The sequence below is a fragment of the Notothenia coriiceps genome, unplaced genomic scaffold (assembly GCF_000735185.1).
Source record: "Notothenia coriiceps isolate Sejong01 unplaced genomic scaffold, NC01 NC01_scaffold00015590, whole genome shotgun sequence".
NCBI lineage: Eukaryota > Metazoa > Chordata > Actinopteri > Perciformes > Nototheniidae > Notothenia > Notothenia coriiceps.
The window spans coordinates 120,093-139,377 of NW_011348291.1; the positions used below are offsets into that span (position 1 = coordinate 120,093).

The window sequence follows — 19,285 nt, forward strand, 5'->3', positions numbered from 1 at the left end:
CATGGCCATACATTACCTGAAAACGCCTCTGACCTGAACCATCAAAACGAAAATAAGCGAATAAAGAGTGGGAGTTCAAAGACATATCGGGGAAAAAACGTGCAGTTCATGGTAGGAGAAAAAAAAGACAATCATTGAACGGGTTAATTTTGAGTCATACCAGGCTCCGAGAAGTAGAAAAATGAGAAAACAAATTCCTCCGCCGCGGCGACACAGAGAAAGGAAACTTACGTCTTGTGTGTTTTTCGGTTGTGTCCGGGATAACATGGAATATTATATCGAGTAATACAAAACCTTTGAATATGTATCAATCACTCTAATCAAGATATAGCGTTTTTAACTTTCTACCATCTTTTCAAAGCCAAAGTAGATCCCCGTTGACTTCAGCGGAAGGATACATGTTTGTAGTTCTTCACTCTCAGTGACTCCAGTGACTGGTGAGCGTAGAGAGGTGGACGACTTTTCGACTCCGTGTGTGACTACCGCGAGTTACATTTTGTATTTTAAAGCGGTTTCAAACATGACGACTTGTTGAACACATGTAAAAAAACATACGGATATGTGTTAGTTTAGCACTACCGGTACTTGTTTGCCCTTTTATTGCTTGTGATACATTTTCAACGAGAGTTTTTGAGAACCAACGTCCCGGGAGACCGCTCAACTTTGGGCTGGCGACCTTATGTGGATTTTACAGAAAATATGGAGCAGCTTCCCGGTGTCTCCTCGGTCAAATCCCTAGCCGTGGTCTTCTGCTTTATTCACCTCTCTCTGGGTAAGTGTTTGATTTGGATAAACCTGTTTATCCAAGTTGTCTAATATCTTAAAAATGTGTCACGTTTTGTTGCCTCTGCATCTGCGGTACACGGGGCAGACATAGCATCACTTCACTGTGACGTTACAGAGGTGGGAGAAGTACTCAGATTGTGTACTGAAGTATTTTAGGGACTACAAGTACAACCCCAGGATAGATACATGTGTATACACTTCAAAGCTGATAGTAAGGTTGCGGACTTGTATTTTTTGTGCAGTTAATTTTATTTTTAGGGATATTTCATATCCATAAAAAGAGATGGGCTGACTCCAAACGTAATTTTGAAAATGTTTACCAAGAACTTAAACAATATATGAGCACTATTAGAAGCATTAGGAACAAAAAAGCTATTCAAACTAATTATGTATTGAACAAATATTGGACTTTTTTGTATCCAGGGTTTAAGATATCCATGTATGATCTTGAATAAAGTGGGAACAAAATCAAAACAAGTAATAGAAATCACGTACTTCTCGAAGTGGAGTAAATAAACATTATTTCCCATTTAAGTGTAATGAAGTAGAAGTATAAAATGGAAATACTGAAGTACTCAGATCTTTGAGTAAAAGTCGAAGTACCAGGAATACTCTGTTATAAGTAAAAGTCCTGCAATCAAAATGTGACTCAAGTAAAAGTACAAAAGTATTAGATTCAAAATATACTTTGAGTACCAAAAGTAAAAGTACTCATTATGCAGATTGGCCCTTTTCAGAAAAATATATATGATATGTTTGGATTATAATTATTGATGCATTAATGTGTTTATCACAGCTGGTAAAGGTGCAACTAAGTTGTATTACTTTGTATACTTCAAAGTAAAAGTACACTATTTACCTCTGAATTTTAGTGGAGTAGAAATGCTCAAGTATACAAGTACCACGACATTGTACCACGGGTCACGTTTCTATACAGGTTTCACACTTCACTGTTATAGTCATCTTTAGTAACTTCATTTTGGGACATTTTTCTATATTATCACTACTATTAAATTATGTTTTTTTAGTCCTGGAGCATTTTCACACAGTTTAAAAACAACTAGTATGATCTGCATTGTTCCCTACTTCGCCCCTTGTTTAATGCAATTGGTTAAGGTCTGGTTAATATGATACTGTGACCTATTACTACTAAGTGTTCAGTCTGAGTCACACACCGCTGCCCAGATGTTGAACAGCGAGAGCAAGAGAAAGAATTCAAAATGGACACTTAACCATGTTTAGTCTGCCCTGCTGAATTAAGAGATCTGACAGTGATAGAGGAGAGGCAACAATGTGGAGTTTACAAGGAAAATAATCACCAATATTTGTATGGTTAACTTTCATGATGTAGCCAACACATTTTTCCTTTCATAAAAATATGCCAGTTAAAAGTGTTAAGACCACCCTGCAGTAAAGCATTTTGGATAAATTCTCACACCTATTTTAAAGTAATGTGTGGGAAAATAAAGAAATATTTGTGATAATCTTAAAGATTACCTAAGTACTCCTTATCCTTTACCCGGCACATGTACTGTTCATGTGTCATAGCATTGGTAGCAGTGTCCATGTATTCAACAGGATAACTGGTTTACTTTCTACAGCAGCCTTAAGCTAAGTACTAGCATAGCATAATGCAGGAGTACTGGTTTACTTTCTAGTGCAGTCTTTTAGTAAGTACTAATTAGTGTCCACTAATTGGAGCCCAATAGCATGTTTTAAGATACTTAGACCCACACTCACTGTAGATTAGGATTTACTTAAAAGGATCAAAGGTTCTCTTGCATTTTAGTTACAATATGCTAATATAGAAAAGCACGTTAAAAAATCATTTGAATGACAGTGTACATGTTTGTGTTTTCCATTATTAAGTTTGAAATGACGGTAAAGCTGTTTGAAGAAACAATTAAGAAAGCTCTAAATTAGAGAGCAAGTGCTCAGTGTATGTATGGGGATCAGTGTTATTCCCAATTATAGAGTAATTCTAATTCCATTCCTATGTGTGCTTTGCTCTGGTAAATGCTCAATAGGACAAATTGTAGCCTTCTTGTTGCCTTTCCATGAGTGTGCCAAGGCAATGAAACTGATTTCATCTCAAGTGTTTTTCATTTTCTTCATTTTTATCTCAGGGTTGATGCATGCATGCGGCCTTGCTATTCTTTCTCACGTTTTTTCATCCATGCTAGGTGACTTGTGAACAGTGCAGTCACACAAAAGGGGAAAAGACAATATGAAAGGGCTGCAGGCAGTGCAAGGAGAGGCAGTGGAATGTTGTTGGTGTTTGACATTCCTCCCTCCCTCCCTCCCTCTCTTCAGCCACACACACACACACACACACACACACACACACACACACACACACACACACACTTTTTAGCATTCCACACCATCATTCAAAGCATTTAAGCATTCTCCCTCCCCTGACTCTCTGTCCATGGGGATTTGGGGATAAAGGCCAGCGGAGGGATTGTTGACCACAGGGACAGAGAGACGGGAAGAAAGAGGACATAGAGAGGAGGGAATGTCACTGTTTCTTAAGTTTGCTTTAGCTGGCCTTTGGTCTTGTGCAATAACTCTGCAACGAGTGCACACTGAGATGTGAAAGATTCGTCTGTGACATTTTGTGCCTCTTTATCCTCGTTACATCTGAAAATCGGTTTGGAAAACCCAGAAATAAATATATATAGACTTAAAAGTTGAGCTATGAATGCCTATGTGTTTTGCCTATAAAGTAAGAGTGTTTTAAATGATGTGGCTTTTGATGACTACGAACAAACATGTGGTTGATGTATGTGAGTCGGTTTGGTTGAATTCAAGAAGAAAGTTAGAAGTTAAAATAAAATAAAAGGGGGGTGAAGTTACAATTGGAGCTTGAAAATGGATACATCAATAGAGAGGTGGGAGGCGTACAACGCAGCCAATTGTTTCTTTATCATTCGACATTTGGGTCTGCAGACCTTTGCCAACAGATACAGGAGACTTACGAGACAAGGTCACATGACGCGCTCTGCAGGCTGAGATGTAGACTGACATAGATACAATCAGCTGCATTCAAATGATAATGTGATACTTTATTAATCCCCATTGGGAAAGTCTCTTTTTGTCTGTCCCCCTCCACAGGGAGGTCTGAGGTCAGGCTCAGCTACTGGGGAGTCTTGCTCAAGGACACATCAGCAGGGTGGAGGGTTGTCATGTTTTTTCTGCATTCGGTCACCTTGCCTCACTGTCCTCCATTGCTGTTTGTTTGAGAGTCCTTGGAGGCGGGCCACCTGTGTAGCACCAATTCCTTAAAAACTGAAACTCTTTTTTACGATGAGACAATTCTCCCAGAACAGACTGTGAGGGGAATGCAAATGCATCCCTTATTGTATCAGTTGCAGTCTCAATTTGCATTTTGAATAAGAGAGAGCTGAGTGTGGATGAAGCTCCTGAGTTTCACTGCCGGATGTTGTGCATTATGTGGTAACAGAGCATGATATGTAGCTTCGTTGTAAACCTTAAATATCCATTGTATGGAAACAAGTGTAAACTAAAAGATATCGATATTTATTTTCTTTACACAAAAATGTAATTGAAATGACTGCAGATCACCAAATCTAATTGTTGTTTTTAAAAGACTACTGTACGCATGCTAACACAGAGCAAGTATTCTGTAACAATTTGGGACCATGGGCTTGTTTTCTTTCCATCTAATAGTTAAAGGAGCAGATTGACACCACTTTCAAATCCGTCCATTGAATTTGAAGAAGATTAGCTTAGTTAAGCTTAGCATAAAGACTGAAAGAAGAGGGAAACGGCTAGCTTGACTGTGTCCAAAGTTTTTATTAGAATCTGCCTAGTAACTCGCTAGTTTAAAAGCTAGATCTTGGCTAAAACAAACAAAATATAACATATTAATCGGTAATCTTCAGAGGTGCTTACATTTGGATGAGCCTTTTCCCCATGTTTTAGTCTTTATGCTAAGCTAAGCTAACCAGCTGCTGGCTTTAGCCTCATATTAACAGAACATACATGAGTGGTATGGATTTACTTGTCTTACTTTCAGCAATATAGCAAATAGGCCTGGTCCCAAAATATCAAACTATTTCTTTAAGACATATTCACACATCAAGGGGGATCTATATGTCTATATATATACATATATATATATATGTATGTATAAAAGTACCCATAATGAGCAACAAATGTATCAAAACTGTCATGCTTCATCCGTCAGCATGAAGAGAAATCAGTGACTTGAGAAAGAGACTGAAAGCTGTTGATGAAGTCCCCAATACATTGAGCAAGGCACTAACACTGCCATGTGGGGATTTGTGGGGGGTTGGTTTCCTGTGTAACTCAAAGGTTCCCTGGAGCAGCCACGCAACAGTGTGTGCACTGAAAGGCAGCTGGGATCAAAGTGCGCACCAAATGGCTTTCTGTTAAGAATATATCTCGCTCTGAGTGCCAGTGACTCTTCAAACACTCGTTTCCTGCCTGTCTGCATGATTGACAGCTTCCCAACAATTTAATTCAAACGCTTACAAGCACTCAAATTAGACAAAGGCCCCCATTTCTTCCACATATATATCGCTAACATGTGTATACGAATGCTGCTTCTGCATCTGAACTTTGGTGTGTGAGTGAGTGTGCGTTGGGCCCGTGAGTTGTAAAAGTTGAACTTTGTATCGTCACGTTGTGCTCTGAAGCACATTTCCTGTCAGGCAGAGAGGTGTGTGTGTGTGTGTGTGTGTGTGTGTGTGTGTGTGTGTGTGTGTGTGTGTGTGTGAGAGAGAATATTTTACTGCTATCACTAAAGGAATTGTTCACCAATAAAAGGGGAACTAGGGGACTTCACAACAAAGCAGCAGGGGTATTAGCAACAGAGTGTTACTGTTGGTCCACATCTCTGTCTTCGGCTGCAACTCACTGTCTGTCTGTCTGTCTGTCTGTCTGTCTGTCTGTCTGTCTGTCTGTCTATCTGCTGTGTTATCTGTCTGTCCGTCTGTCTATCTTAGGCCTCTAGTCAGCTTTCATCCCTGTCTCTTTTTCCTCTCAATTCATGTATTAATAATTCTGAAGCTTTTCCTTCCTGTTCCTTCATTTCAATTTGCTTACTTGTCTCTCTTTTCCTTCTCTTTTCCTTTGATTCACTCCTTGAATCTCGCACCCTTCCTTTCACCTCTGACTTTATTTTCTTCAATGCCCATGTTCTCCCCGTCCCTCCCGATCTCTCTCCTCCTTCTCCCCCCTCACCATTTCCATTGCGGCCCTCCTCCTCCTCCTCCTCCTCCTCCTCCTCCTCTCTGAGGCACCTGGTGTTGAGGTGTCGCTGAGGTACAGTAGACGGCTCTTTGAAGTCCCAGGGGCCCTCAGGGGCTGTGTGTGTGTGTGTGTGTGTGTGTGTGTGTGTGTGTGTGTGTGTGTGTGTGTGTGTGTCAGGAAACTTTTTTATCTGCAGCTCCAGTCGAAAACATTTGGTGTTGCTTTTGATTTAGGCGTCTCTAATGCTGAAATGAACTTCCATTTGCAAGTTTCTGAACATGTGTGTGTATTTCCTGATAATGTGTAGCAGGGGAATTTAAATCCCTGTTACTAATTTTTATTTTTTTAAGTTAAGGAATGTCATTGCGACAAAACCATACTTTCTTGTCGCTAAAAGAGCTTAAATAAAATATATGAACCCTTAAGGATATGAAAAAACATATAAAAATAAAGGGCTTCTATTCCAATAGTATTATAATAACATAATTGTAATAATGGTAGGAGTTACATAGCGTTTCAAAGCCATTTAGAGTAGTTGTATGGTCATATTCGTAGCATAACTTACTGGGTTTATTGCCGGCACAGTTGGAGGAACGAGGGGGGAGGAGGAGAGGAAAAAGCACCTCTCTCCCAAAGTCTGCTTAGGTCAGCACCCAACCTGGAGAGAGAAAAAGAGAGGGGGCGGTAAGGCAGAGAAACACAGATATAAATCCAGGGATTGTGTAAAAAAAATAAAGAACAGTAAGGAAAAAGAGAGGAGGGAGAAACAGAAGAGGCCGACGAGAAGAGAGGGAGAGAGAAAGGAATCTGTGAGTCACTGTTTAACTGTGGGCTGCTAAAAGTCGGCTAGCCATGTTAAAATACCGTCTGGGCACACACACAGCAGACACACACACATGCACACACACACACACACACACACACACACACACACACACACACACACACACACACACACACACACACTTTATGCACCATGATTTCCTCACCTATCATTTTCCAGCTAAAGCTTAACATCCTGATATTCTGCACACACTGAGCTATAATGTTCTTGTGGCGAAGGCAGTGCTTTTCCATATGACAGGATGGCACGGAGGAAGGTGTTTACCTTTAATGACATGAGAGGAGGTTTGAGGTTAACCCATACTGCATGAGCTCCAGCATTTTATTTAATCAGTTGGTTTTACCATTTCTTGTTTTCTAAATGATTCACCAACAAACAGATACAAAATGTCTGTATTTTACTGCATAGACTAATATTTCTAAAATACTATAAGAAGTAGGGAGTCATCTGCTAACCGCTGTGACGAATACAGCTGCACTTCCTCTAGCTTCTTCACCATAAAAACGTTAAAAACGTTTTTCTGCTAAAAGTAACACATGTTAAGCCAATCAATTAATTACATCCCAGCTCAGTTGGGGAGGAACGTTTGACCTGACTCTTGAGCAGGGCCACAACAATGAGCCCATGCTGGGAAGTGGTGCTGTGGAAATGCTTATTATAACTGCAACTTTGCACGAAACGGCAACAGCTGAAACATGTTATTGTAGCCTGAGAGACAGTGGAAATGAAGCTTTTATTGGTTGAAGTAAATGATAGTGTTTGTATTTTCTGTTTGGCTCTGTGTTACTTAGCTCTGACTGCAAAAGCGAAATGTGACTCATTCGTAAGGGTCACATTGACATTTGCTGATAAGTTACTGTGATTTACTTTACTTATTGCACTAAAACCTTCTTAAAATCTTAGTTTGAAATGCTTGTTGACTTTAATAATAATAGTCTAAGGCCTGTAAAGTGCAATGAAGCCCCTGTGTTGGGATACAGCAACACGGTTGGTAATACTTTGCTACACAGTGTGGTAGCTGATTGTGAATCTGATTCTTTAGGAAGCGTAGGATCCCTCTGTGTCGCACACGACATAGTGTTACTTCTGTGGCGTGGGCATGTGGATGGTTGCATATTTTTGCTCAGTGCTAACCGCACACAGCTGACATGCGTGAGTGTATCTATTTGCGCGTGTTGCATCGAGGATACAAACAGACAAAGGCCAACTATTGTGCCGCCCATGATTTACTTGCATCTGACCCAAGCTGTAGCCTGGTGTGAAATGTGATTTATCCGCACCACGCTTCGCCATGTGCTCTGAAGACAAAGCTATTTATTGAGATTCCCACAACACTGCGTTATTTAATTACCCCCAGTCCTTCCCACTGCATCATTTTATTAATGTGGCTTTAAAACATCTCTGTAAAATCCCCTCAACTCACCAAGTAGCTCCTTCCTTATCTCTTCGTGTGATCTCCCTGAACTCTCAGTAAGATCATTTTGTAAACCATTGCATTTATGTGCTCATGTTTCAGGTTATATTCAGTTCAGCCTGCCCCACCCTTTTGATTAGTAGTGTAGTTAAAATGCCAGGCCTCCACTATGTTTCCGTCCTGTACTTGTTGCTTGAAGTGGGAGAGCGAGTTAGTAAATAATGTGTGGAACTGTATGCGTCAGTACTGAGCTCTTGCATGTGTGTTTGTACCACTAACAGAGGTGGGAGAAGTACTCAGATCTTGTACTTAAGTAAAAGTAGAAGTACCAGTGTGTAGGAATACTCTGTTAAAAGTCTGCAATCAAAATGTTACTGAAGTAAAAAAAGTATTAGCATCAAAACATACCTAAAGTATAAAAAGTGAAAGTAGTCATTATGCAGATTGGCCTTATTTGAATATAAATATTAGAGTGTTATCAAAGCTGGTACAGATGAAGCTTATTTTAATTAAGTGTTGATCATGTTTTTTTATCATTGATCCAAATTAGCTTAAGGTATTAAATAAATGTAGTGGAGTGAAAGTACTCAATACTAGTAGTAGTAATATAGTACTCAACTCAAAGTCCCTCAATATTGTACTTAAGTACGGTACTTGAGTAAATGTACTTACACACCACTGACCATTATGCACAAAACATGCATGTGTGCCTCTAACCATTTACTCTTAGAATAGATGGAAATCTAAAGGCCTGCTGTGATTAAGATCTGGAAGTTAAAATGCATATGAGACAGAGTGGAAGTGATAGTAACGGGCCTTTTAACATTTTCCTTTGCAATGCTAATGCGGCCGCAGTGCATGCTCAACCACTTTGCTCTTTGATCCACACGCATTAAATAAATACCAGTCAAAATGTGAATGAATCTAGGTGCATGCCCACATGAACCACATGCACAGTAAGGAGGTGGTGGTCGTGGCTGTGAAGGTCGAGGGGATTACAGAGCGTTGTGTCTGCACTGTTGAACAGGTTAGCAAATTAACAGGGAATTACTGCGGCCTGCATTCCTCGACCAACACAGCCCCGTAATCCTGGAGACAGGCAGGCACGAAGTAATGAACCGAGTAGAGCACTCCAGGTAGGAGAAGCAGGGAAACTGCTCTGTAATGGGTCACATTATTAGTTCAGGCCTATTTTACAACCAGGAGAAGTTTGGGGCATATCATCAGCATCATCTTAGTACTTGGATGTGGATATAGGACATGTCTAGACAGAGGTTTTGGAGTTGGAGTGAATTGAGGTAAAGAAATAGATTATCATATGCATAGCCTGTGGGTGATTTGGTTAAAGACACACAGTAGTTATGGGGGATTTGTAGTGTTATAACCCCCTTTTAACAGTCGAAAACGAATGAATGCCTTAGGACAAACCTTTTTTTAATGTATTTGGTCGTGTCATCTAAAGTTATGTCAAACAGTAATATGAGATTATTTAAGTACAGATCAAATGGAGGGAAACTAAGCAATTAAACTGAGGCGTGGGGAACAGTCAACTGGCTGACAGTCAAGATCTAGACTGGCTTATTGAGTTATTTTTATATTTGCAAGATATTATGCATTTGAATCTAACTTTGCAGTGAGGCTTATAACCTAAGAGTGCTGGGTTACATGTGCGGCATGAATGAATATGGGATAAGCGGTCTAACGATTCAAATGGACTATAGTATTTTTTTTTTAAAACGTTGCAGTGCATAGAAAAACATTGACTATGCTCTGGTGATGTTATTCAATCTTTGCTCTGATAAAGGCTGTTTTATTTAACTTCAGCATCTAAAGAAAGAAAAAATAAGGGCGAGGAGAGACAAGAGGTATTTTGCATTATGAAATGTTTGTTTGACTCAATGAAAGGGAGTTTAACTTTGCACCATGATGTAGTGAATTCATAATATCAAAACAATACCTAGACAGTGGTGATACCATGTTGACTCTCCTGTGGTCAGTGATTAGAATATTCTGCAGACATGCCGGTGTCATCTCATGAAATGTATGTCATGTAGATGTGCATGAGTCGCCGTTGTGTTGTTTCAGTATCAAGTATCAAGAGGCAGGTATAATATCAAAGCCATACTTTTGAGTAGGGTGACAACATTAGTAGCTGGACATGTCTGCGCAATAGTCCTCATGGTTTGGTTTTTTCTCATAACAAAAAAAGTTTTGAGACGGAACAAAGTTAGGATATGACTGAGCAAGGGAAAGTCCCTACAAATGCCTCGCCTGGTCTGCTCTCCCTACTTCTGTCCGTCTGTCTTTTTTTTCTCTTTGTCCAACACACATGCCAGACGCAATGATCTTACCAGATTTGGGACAGCCTCCCTGCTATTACGCCATATTAAACACACACACACACACACACACACACACACACACACACACACACACACACACACACACACACACACACACACACACACACACACACACACACACACACACACCAAACTCCTCCAAATCGGCCAGAAACTCAACAATGGTTGGTACAACACACTCTAATAAAAGCTGCACAGATCCTTCAGCCTCTGGCCCAGTACACTATCTAATGGTTTTCAGTTGGACACACACCTCCGCTGCACATTCCTCCAACGTAATGAGCTGATTTTCTCCAAAGGTAAGAATTTAGGCGAAGGTCAGAAATAATTATTTCCATATCAGAAAGTCAAACTTTGCAGCAGAGTAGGAACAATGTTATCATCCAGCCCTTATGTGATTAATTATTGATGATTTTCTGAGAAGAAGTAGATTACAAATAACTTTTCTCTACAACAAAGATCCTTCAAAAAGATGGTGCTATGGTTTTAAAGGCAGTGTATATGCAACATCACTGTCCTTCTTCAGCTGTCTCTGTGACAACCTTTTTCACTTACATATTATGTAACCGCTAATAAAAGAAATAAAATAGAAAACTTAACTTAAACTAACCTATCCCACCTCCACCTGTGTCCAATATATACAATTACATCATGTGCTCAAATCACCCAGTGCCAAAACATGCCTTCAAAATAAAAGCATATAACTATTTTAATTAACTTAAATAATAATACTAATTAATGATACATTTACTATAAACAAAATAGCAAGAAAATAAATGTTTAACTATTAAATAATGTAAATCAAGATAAAAATATTATTGAATATATAATCGGATTTATAGTTGAATCTTTTACATATTAGAAGAATTATAGCTTTAGCATGTTAGCATGTATATATTTCCTAATTACAACTCACTGCAAACACAGTTGAGATATCTTAGTCTGGGCAAAATGTGTACACTGATAGAAGTAACAGTTGCTAGAATAATTAATAACATGAGCACAAAATTATTGAGTGTTATGGGATCAACAGTCAGCGTCCAATGATATTCAATTTAACAATGATATAAAACTGAAAGAAACTGCAGATTCTCTCGTTTGAGCCAACTGGAACCAATGAACATTAAGCATTTTTAAATGTTGAATTACCTAAATTATTAATCACTAATCAAAATATAATGGTTAGATTGCTGGAGAACCATTCACTCATTATCTCCTCTGGGTGTTCCACTGCTTATTATTTTATCAGGTCATCTATTGCTGTAGGCCTTTTACGCATTAGGGAACAGATGCAGATATTAATTCAGCATCTTTGTCGCACGCTCGCATCACAGCTATATTAGTCCTAGAGATTGTTACTAAGATGTATTCTTCAGTATTTGTGAACACACATAGAATAATGTAAACACCTAAAGAAGGTGTTTTTTGCTTAATCACCATTGAGTCCAGCCCTTTGGATGAGAAAACAACATTCTAAATGTTTAATTTAAAGCCACAAGAACTGACTTCATTCACAATCTAAACATGGACGAAGTTGCTGAATATTTTATAAGAGCCAAAGCAAATTACAATGAGGGACTGATAATTATGCAGCATGTGATGTTGACTTCTGCTCCAGATTCCTGCTTCATCCGACAGAACCAAGCGGAGAAAGACAGGAGAGGAGAGGATGGACAGGGAGAGGGGGGGGGGGACACGTGGGTTCTTTTTGGGTTTCTTTCTTGTCTCGATGTGAAACCAAGTGAAGCTCTGACAGAAATGTGACAGATACGTGCAATGTCAAAATCCGGCGGGCTAGCAACCATTCTAATTTGTCAGGTGAGTGTGTTTTGCTAGCGTGGGAGGTGTGGTGCGCTCCGTGTCTTCCTGTCTGTGCAGGTGTGATTGAATGTGCATAATGCATGTGCATAGACACTCAGTGCCCCTCCGCCGGCTCTCTGTAGCTTCCTGTCAGTTCAGCTTGTCATTCAAGCATCAATAAAGAGAAACTTTTTCTCTGTTTAAAATTTGTCAGGCTTTTTCTCAAACACTGGAAAAAGAGCAGAAAGGGAGAAAACAGCAGCAGCGTGTTGACAGCAAACGCCGCGTATTGGAACAGAGAGATTTCACCACGCTAACAAGGAGGATTTTTCTGGGCTTTTTTTGGGTGGATGTTAGTTAGAGTGTAACAGAGACAAGAAGAGAAAAACAGCAGGTGAAGGGAATGTGCGATAGAGGCTGAATTCTCTGACTACACCTTTATTTTTAGACTTCATTTACCCAAAAACCAAAGCCCATAAAGGAATACATTTGAACTGATTAGTTTTTTTGTCGAGCGCTAGATAAGATATGACTCTCAGACATGTCTGTATGCTAAATATGAAGCTACAGCACAGAGACGGTTAGTTTAGCTTAGCATAAAGACTGGGAACAGCTAGCCTGGTTCTGTGTGAGTTGGTGTGAGTATAAGCCTAGTCATTCACCTCCACGACAAGCAGACCCATTCAAGCCACTGTTAGCGCTAGCTAGTTAGCCTAGCTTACTAGCTTCTGATTTTACTACTTCGAGAGGAGCCTACAAACTTGACAGGATGCTCAGTCATACTAAATGTTTAATGCTGTTAAAGGACATAATAAAACCACTTGCATATAAGGCTATGTGTGCTTGTTGAGAAAGGAAAGGTAGAACATATCTTGTATGGTAGGTCAGCCATACAGGGCGATGACGTGCTCCATCACATCGCCAAGCTTTCAAATCTCTCATAGTTCAGAGAAAATATGCTGCAGTTTTATCATGCTTTTCTATTTCTGAACAAAACAATTTGGCTGCATCAAATATTTGTAATAATTATTGAAAATCTGACGAAAATAACCGACACAAATTGTAATTAATACAATTTCGGGTTTTCATGACATAGCCTACCTTTAGTTAAAATATTAGTCATTATAAACGAGCACAGAAAATATAACAGCTGCAAGGATAAAAGCGCTAAGTATTAGCACTTTATTGTTTGAAATATATGAAAAACGGACATGCTGTATAGGGATGAATTAAATAAAGGTGGAACCTGACCGCACTGAATATGATTGAGCTTAGAGTCGGGTCACTTTCCGTTCAATCCAATTAACCCAGAAAGTGGACATTTAAACCATAAGAAAATCCCCATCGAAAGGTTATTTAATATTCAATCTTTAAAGGCATTATTGAGACAGAGTAGCGCTCTTATCTGCCAGTAAATGAATTACAGTTTCAATTTGCATGTTGAGTGAATTGAACTGAAAGTGCTTCAGACCCAGAGCGTCCAGCAGAGCTGTGTGTCTGCTGATAACCAGGCTGCCAGCGCAGGATTTGGCAAAAGCTGAATTTACACTTTTGCAAACAAAATGCCCAATTTTTTTGACTGCCGTGAATATTGTTAGAAGTCCATGGCACAGGGTGGAGGACACAGTTTGCATTACATTTGTTTTAATACTATATTCATCATGTTATGCAAAAGACGGAAATGCATGGTGAAAGAAACATAGGGCTGTAAGAAACTATATATCGAATTCTGAAATGCAATTACTATTAAATACCTCATGTTGGAATTTAAATAATGTACAGCATTGAAATAGTTTACCTTGAAAATAAACTGAATTGTGTAGTTAGAATTTTGCTTTTCCAATATTTAATCGAGTAATTTGAAAATGTTAAGGTTCAAAGCCTAGGATAGATCATGTAAGTCTCAAGTGGTTGACATTTCCAAAACATAAATCGACCTCTTTCAAAGGGAGTTCAACCATTTAAAACCAGAGAGATACTATTACATAACATAAATACATTATTACAGGCTTTCTTTGCTTGAATACATGTGATTTCATTTCGGATCAGCAATTTCAGCATGCAGCATAAAGTGAGTGCAGCACATGTGCTACAGCTGCTCTCTGGCACACTGCTGCTTCCAGAGATGAGGACAACAACTAACCTGGTGCAGCACAGTTCCTTTGCTACTTGAAACAGAGTGTCTCTAATATCGAGTCGTGTTTGGAGAGGTAGACCTGACATGAGAAATATGACAACAGTCCCTAATGCAACCAGACCCTAAACCTGAGTTTAGAGAGGAGAGGAAAAGAGGGGAGGAAGGAGAAAGAGCATGAAAATATATCAGATCTGCAAACAAATCTGATTGCAGAGTGATAGAAAAGAGAGTGACATAATTAGTGTGTTTTTGAGAAAGAGAGAGGAATAAAGGAAAAGGGAGAGGCAAGGAGAAAGAGACATGGACCACGGAGTTAGAGAAGATAAAAAGAGAAAGTGAGAATGGAATACAAAGAGGAGTGTGCGTGTGTGGGGGGGAGGGTGTGTGTGAGATTCTGTGTGTGTGTGTGTGTGTGTGTGTGTGTGTGTGTGTGTGTGTGTGTGTGTGTGTGTGTGTGTGTGTGTGTGTGTGAACACCAGGTGTGTATCTGCCGTCCCCAAGGTCCTTCTAGCTGTCTTCTCCTATTGATTAGTTCATATTGATCCGGCCTGGCACACACACACACACACACACACACACACACACACACACACACACACACACACACACACGCACACACATAGTATGGTTGACTTGATTTAGCCAAGCTTTGACACAGGGGACACGAGGGTACATTGTTAACACACATGCATACACACATACCAACTCGTATAATTTCACACCTTAAAATGGCTACCATGTTTTCTTTCTCTCTATCTCACACACACACACACACACACACACACACACACACACACACACACACACACACACACACACACACACACACACACACACACACACACACACACACACACACACACCGAACCCACGTCAAAATTCTGCCTATTTACTCATGTGTATTGGCTGTCTGGCACACAGGACAGACGATGATAAAGTATGAAACAGACTGTCAGTAGAAAACTCAGTTTCTTGTTCAAACCAGATTAATAATGCTCGTTGATACTATGGGCACTTGTAAATGTCTATAACTATGTAAATGTATCCTGTAAATATAATGTATGATGTCCTTTATTGTTTTATGTTTCATGTGGAACCTATATGCTGCAGGTCTCCCTTGAAAAAGAGATCTATGATCTCAAGGGACCAATCTGATTAAACAAAGGTTTGAAATGAAATAAATTACATCTGTTCCTCTGGAAAATTGTTAGATTTTCCACCGACTGCCACACTGAAGTTTTTAGATTTTACATTGATCGGCTTAGCTTGAATAAAGCTAAACGTACATTTTAATTATTTGGATCACATGACTGCTTGTGAGGTAAAGTAGTTATCTTGTGGCTAAACTACAGATAATTCTAACTTAAATGCAATTTCCCTCAGCTCAATTGAACTTCAAATACAGCAGTTTCGGTTATAGTGACTCTAACGTCTGCTTCACTCTCACCCCTCTCATAGTTTTGTAACACCACAGGCATCTGTTATTAACTATACATATCTAAAGGAAAAATCTACGCCACCTGTAGATTATGTCAAAGATTAGACTTTACATGTCGAAATGAATCATTCAGCATTACTAAAGGATTTTTGTCGCATCATGTACAAATGCTGCCGTCTCCAAAGCTTTAAAGTCCCAAAACATGCCATGGCAGTTACAGAGTGCTGCAGCAACATTAGCCTCATAGAGCTAAATGCAGGCGATTTGAATAGTTCTCCTCTCCTTCACATTAAAAACAGTAAAGTCAAGGTGCCTTTGAGCAACACACCTCTCCTCCAACTGCTCCTGTGGCAGCTGCAGCATGACTCCCAGTCTGGCTGCATGGATCTGTGTGAAGGTGAAGTGAGGGGGGGGCTGTCTTTACAGCGATGAGAGGGTGAGGACATCGTCTGAAAATACCTTCAGAATAATCTGGACGCATCATGCTCATCAACAGCCCTCTAATGAGGGGGTTTGACTTGTTGAATGATGCATGATGGGAGCTGGTGGCAGGCGCCCTGACACATATCAATATGTATACAGCACATTTATACACCCCACACACAGATACAGTCACATCCTTTTTTTTATTTGTCCTTCATGCAGTGCTCTTTGCTATACTTCCCCTTTGTCTCTGAATCAGAGGAAACGTCACTGTCTGTCTCTGCCTTTGTGTGTGCACACACACACACACACACACACACGCACGCGCACGCGCACGCGCACGCGCACGCGCACGCACACACACACACACACACACACACACACACACACACAAACAAATACATTATGTGCACGGACACACAAACACCTGCATACACACACACACACACACACACACACACACACACACACACACACACACACACACGGAGAGCAGTTTGGCCTGCAGGGTGTGCACAGCGGGGAAGAATCCACCGTATGGCTGACACGAGGACGGAGACAAATCTGGCTCGTACACATGGTGTGTGGCCGTGCTGCCCTGTGTGTTTGCATGTGTGTGTGCACATGAGTGTGTGTGTAGCTGGAGGCAGCCTGCTTTTATATAAATGATATATATTACATATATATGTATATATATATATCGGGGTCAGTTGTGGCCTGAAGGTGTGCTGTTTTCACTGGAAGGCTACCAACTGAATGAATGAAAACCACTCTTCATTCCCTCACCAGCTACTCTCACCTTGCCCTTGAGCAAGGCACTTAAGCTGGTAATACTTTAGCACAAAATAAAGCTGCCTTCACATGATACGCGGTTAATCGGCTTTGCGCTGATGTTGCTGTTGTGTTTCTCTGGAAAGAGCGGTGCTGCCAGACTAGTCAAAGCTGCCTTTGGCGTGGCGCACTGCTTGAACTTGACGTCAAGCTCGGCAACCTCTATAGCCACTGACCCTTTGATCCGCAACCAATCAGATGACAGCTAACCCAAGTAGCGCAAACTAGCAGCAGAGGTAACCACAGAAATGAAACTTAACTGACTGTTTTCACTGCAAGGCTCTGCACCCAACCGGAGGAAAGAGCAAATGGCGTATCATGTTGAAATAAAATTAACAAACAGAGAAGCTCATAATCACACACTCAACATTTCATCTTGGCTCAGGTAGACATCATTTCAATTTCTCTTTACATAGCAAATAGTTTTGTACTGCTACACTATTAGTGTTTTCAATGTTGTACATTAAGTGAGTGTAAATCTTTTTTTTTTTTAAATAAACCTTATGTTGTCATCTTCACCAACTGTTTGTGCTTATTATGGCACTACTGTCCTGACTGTGGATGTGTTTATGAGTATTACAGTTTTTCTCAATCGCTAAACCCACTATTTAGAATCAAAATTCCTTTCATCAAACCAACAGCACAGCCATCGAAACAGAAAACCATTTCTCTACAACAGTATACCATTTCTCATTGATATCACACAAAATGCAGATGCTAAGCAGTGTTTTGCAAAACAGATCACACAATTCTCTAACTGAAGTTACAATTCTCTACACAAAGATCAAAAATCTGTTGTGTAACTCATGTCTACAAAACAACAAATAATCTTCTCACAGTGGATAACACTTCCTCATAAACTTAGACCATAGCTACACTAATTGACACTTGATGTGTCAATTAGTGTAGCTATGGTCTAAGTTTATGAGGAAGTGTTATCCACTGTGAGAAGATTATTTGTTGTTTTGTAGACATGAGTTACACANACACACACACACACACACACACACACACACACACACACACACACACAGGACCCCCCCCACACACACACAGGGTACTTTCAGCACTTTCTTCTTTACTCAGCAAGATCAGATGTCAACCGCACTGACACAACACACACAGAGGCTGTATTTTTTTTTCACCACGCTCTGTTTCCTCCTCCCTCTTATAGAATATATGCATTTTTAAAAACCCTCCCACACACACAGACATAGTGCGAAATGCTGCATGAATGGTTAACCTCTACACAAAAGACACCAATATTTAGGGGAGAAGTGCCCAGGAAGAAGGGATGGAGGGTGAGAAAGAGGGCTGGAGAGTGACACATGTTAGAGATTCAGGAGAGCATAAACAGACGATTCAGCATTCAAAGATACAGACATGAGAGCCTAACCTTTAGCTGCACAAGTAAGCAAAGAGTATCTATTAGAGCATGCATGGGAGACACAGACGGCTCTGTAGTCAACACACACACACACACACACACACACACACACACACACACACACACACACACACACACACACACACACACACACACACACACACACACACAGAAGGAGACATGAATAAATGATTTTCATGCACTGACAAAACCACCACGAGCCAAGTTGCTCTCACACACATTACATGCTTAACACACACACGCATGTAGAATTAAATGACATGCATATTTTCATACAGGCAGCATGCAATGACACAGACATGGACACGCACACTGACACACACGCTCCTCCTCTGCTCTCTGACATGGGAGACATTACACACACACACACACACACACACACACACACACACACACACACACACACACACACACACACACACACACACACACACACACACATGCTTGTCACATTCACATACACAATGCACAGAATTGTACAACATAAGCTGACATTTACAGTAATACAGGCGGCTTTTAATACTCATAAACACATCCACAGTCAGGACAGTAGTGTCATAAAAAGCACAAACAGTTGGTGAAGATGACAACATAAGGTTT

At 40.1% G+C, this 19,285-nt stretch overlaps 1 protein-coding gene across 1 annotated transcript in view; it reads left to right on the forward strand.

Annotated features, from left to right (window-relative positions):
• Window positions 1-432: 432 nt before the first annotated feature.
• notch2 (notch receptor 2) overlaps window positions 433-19,285 on the forward strand; it is a 78,374-nt gene continuing 59,521 nt past the window's right edge. Inside the window, 1 exon segment of the mRNA XM_010775211.1 lies at window positions 433-772. Within this exon segment, the coding sequence (XP_010773513.1) occupies window positions 700-772 (73 nt within the window). The 5' untranslated portion in view covers window positions 433-699.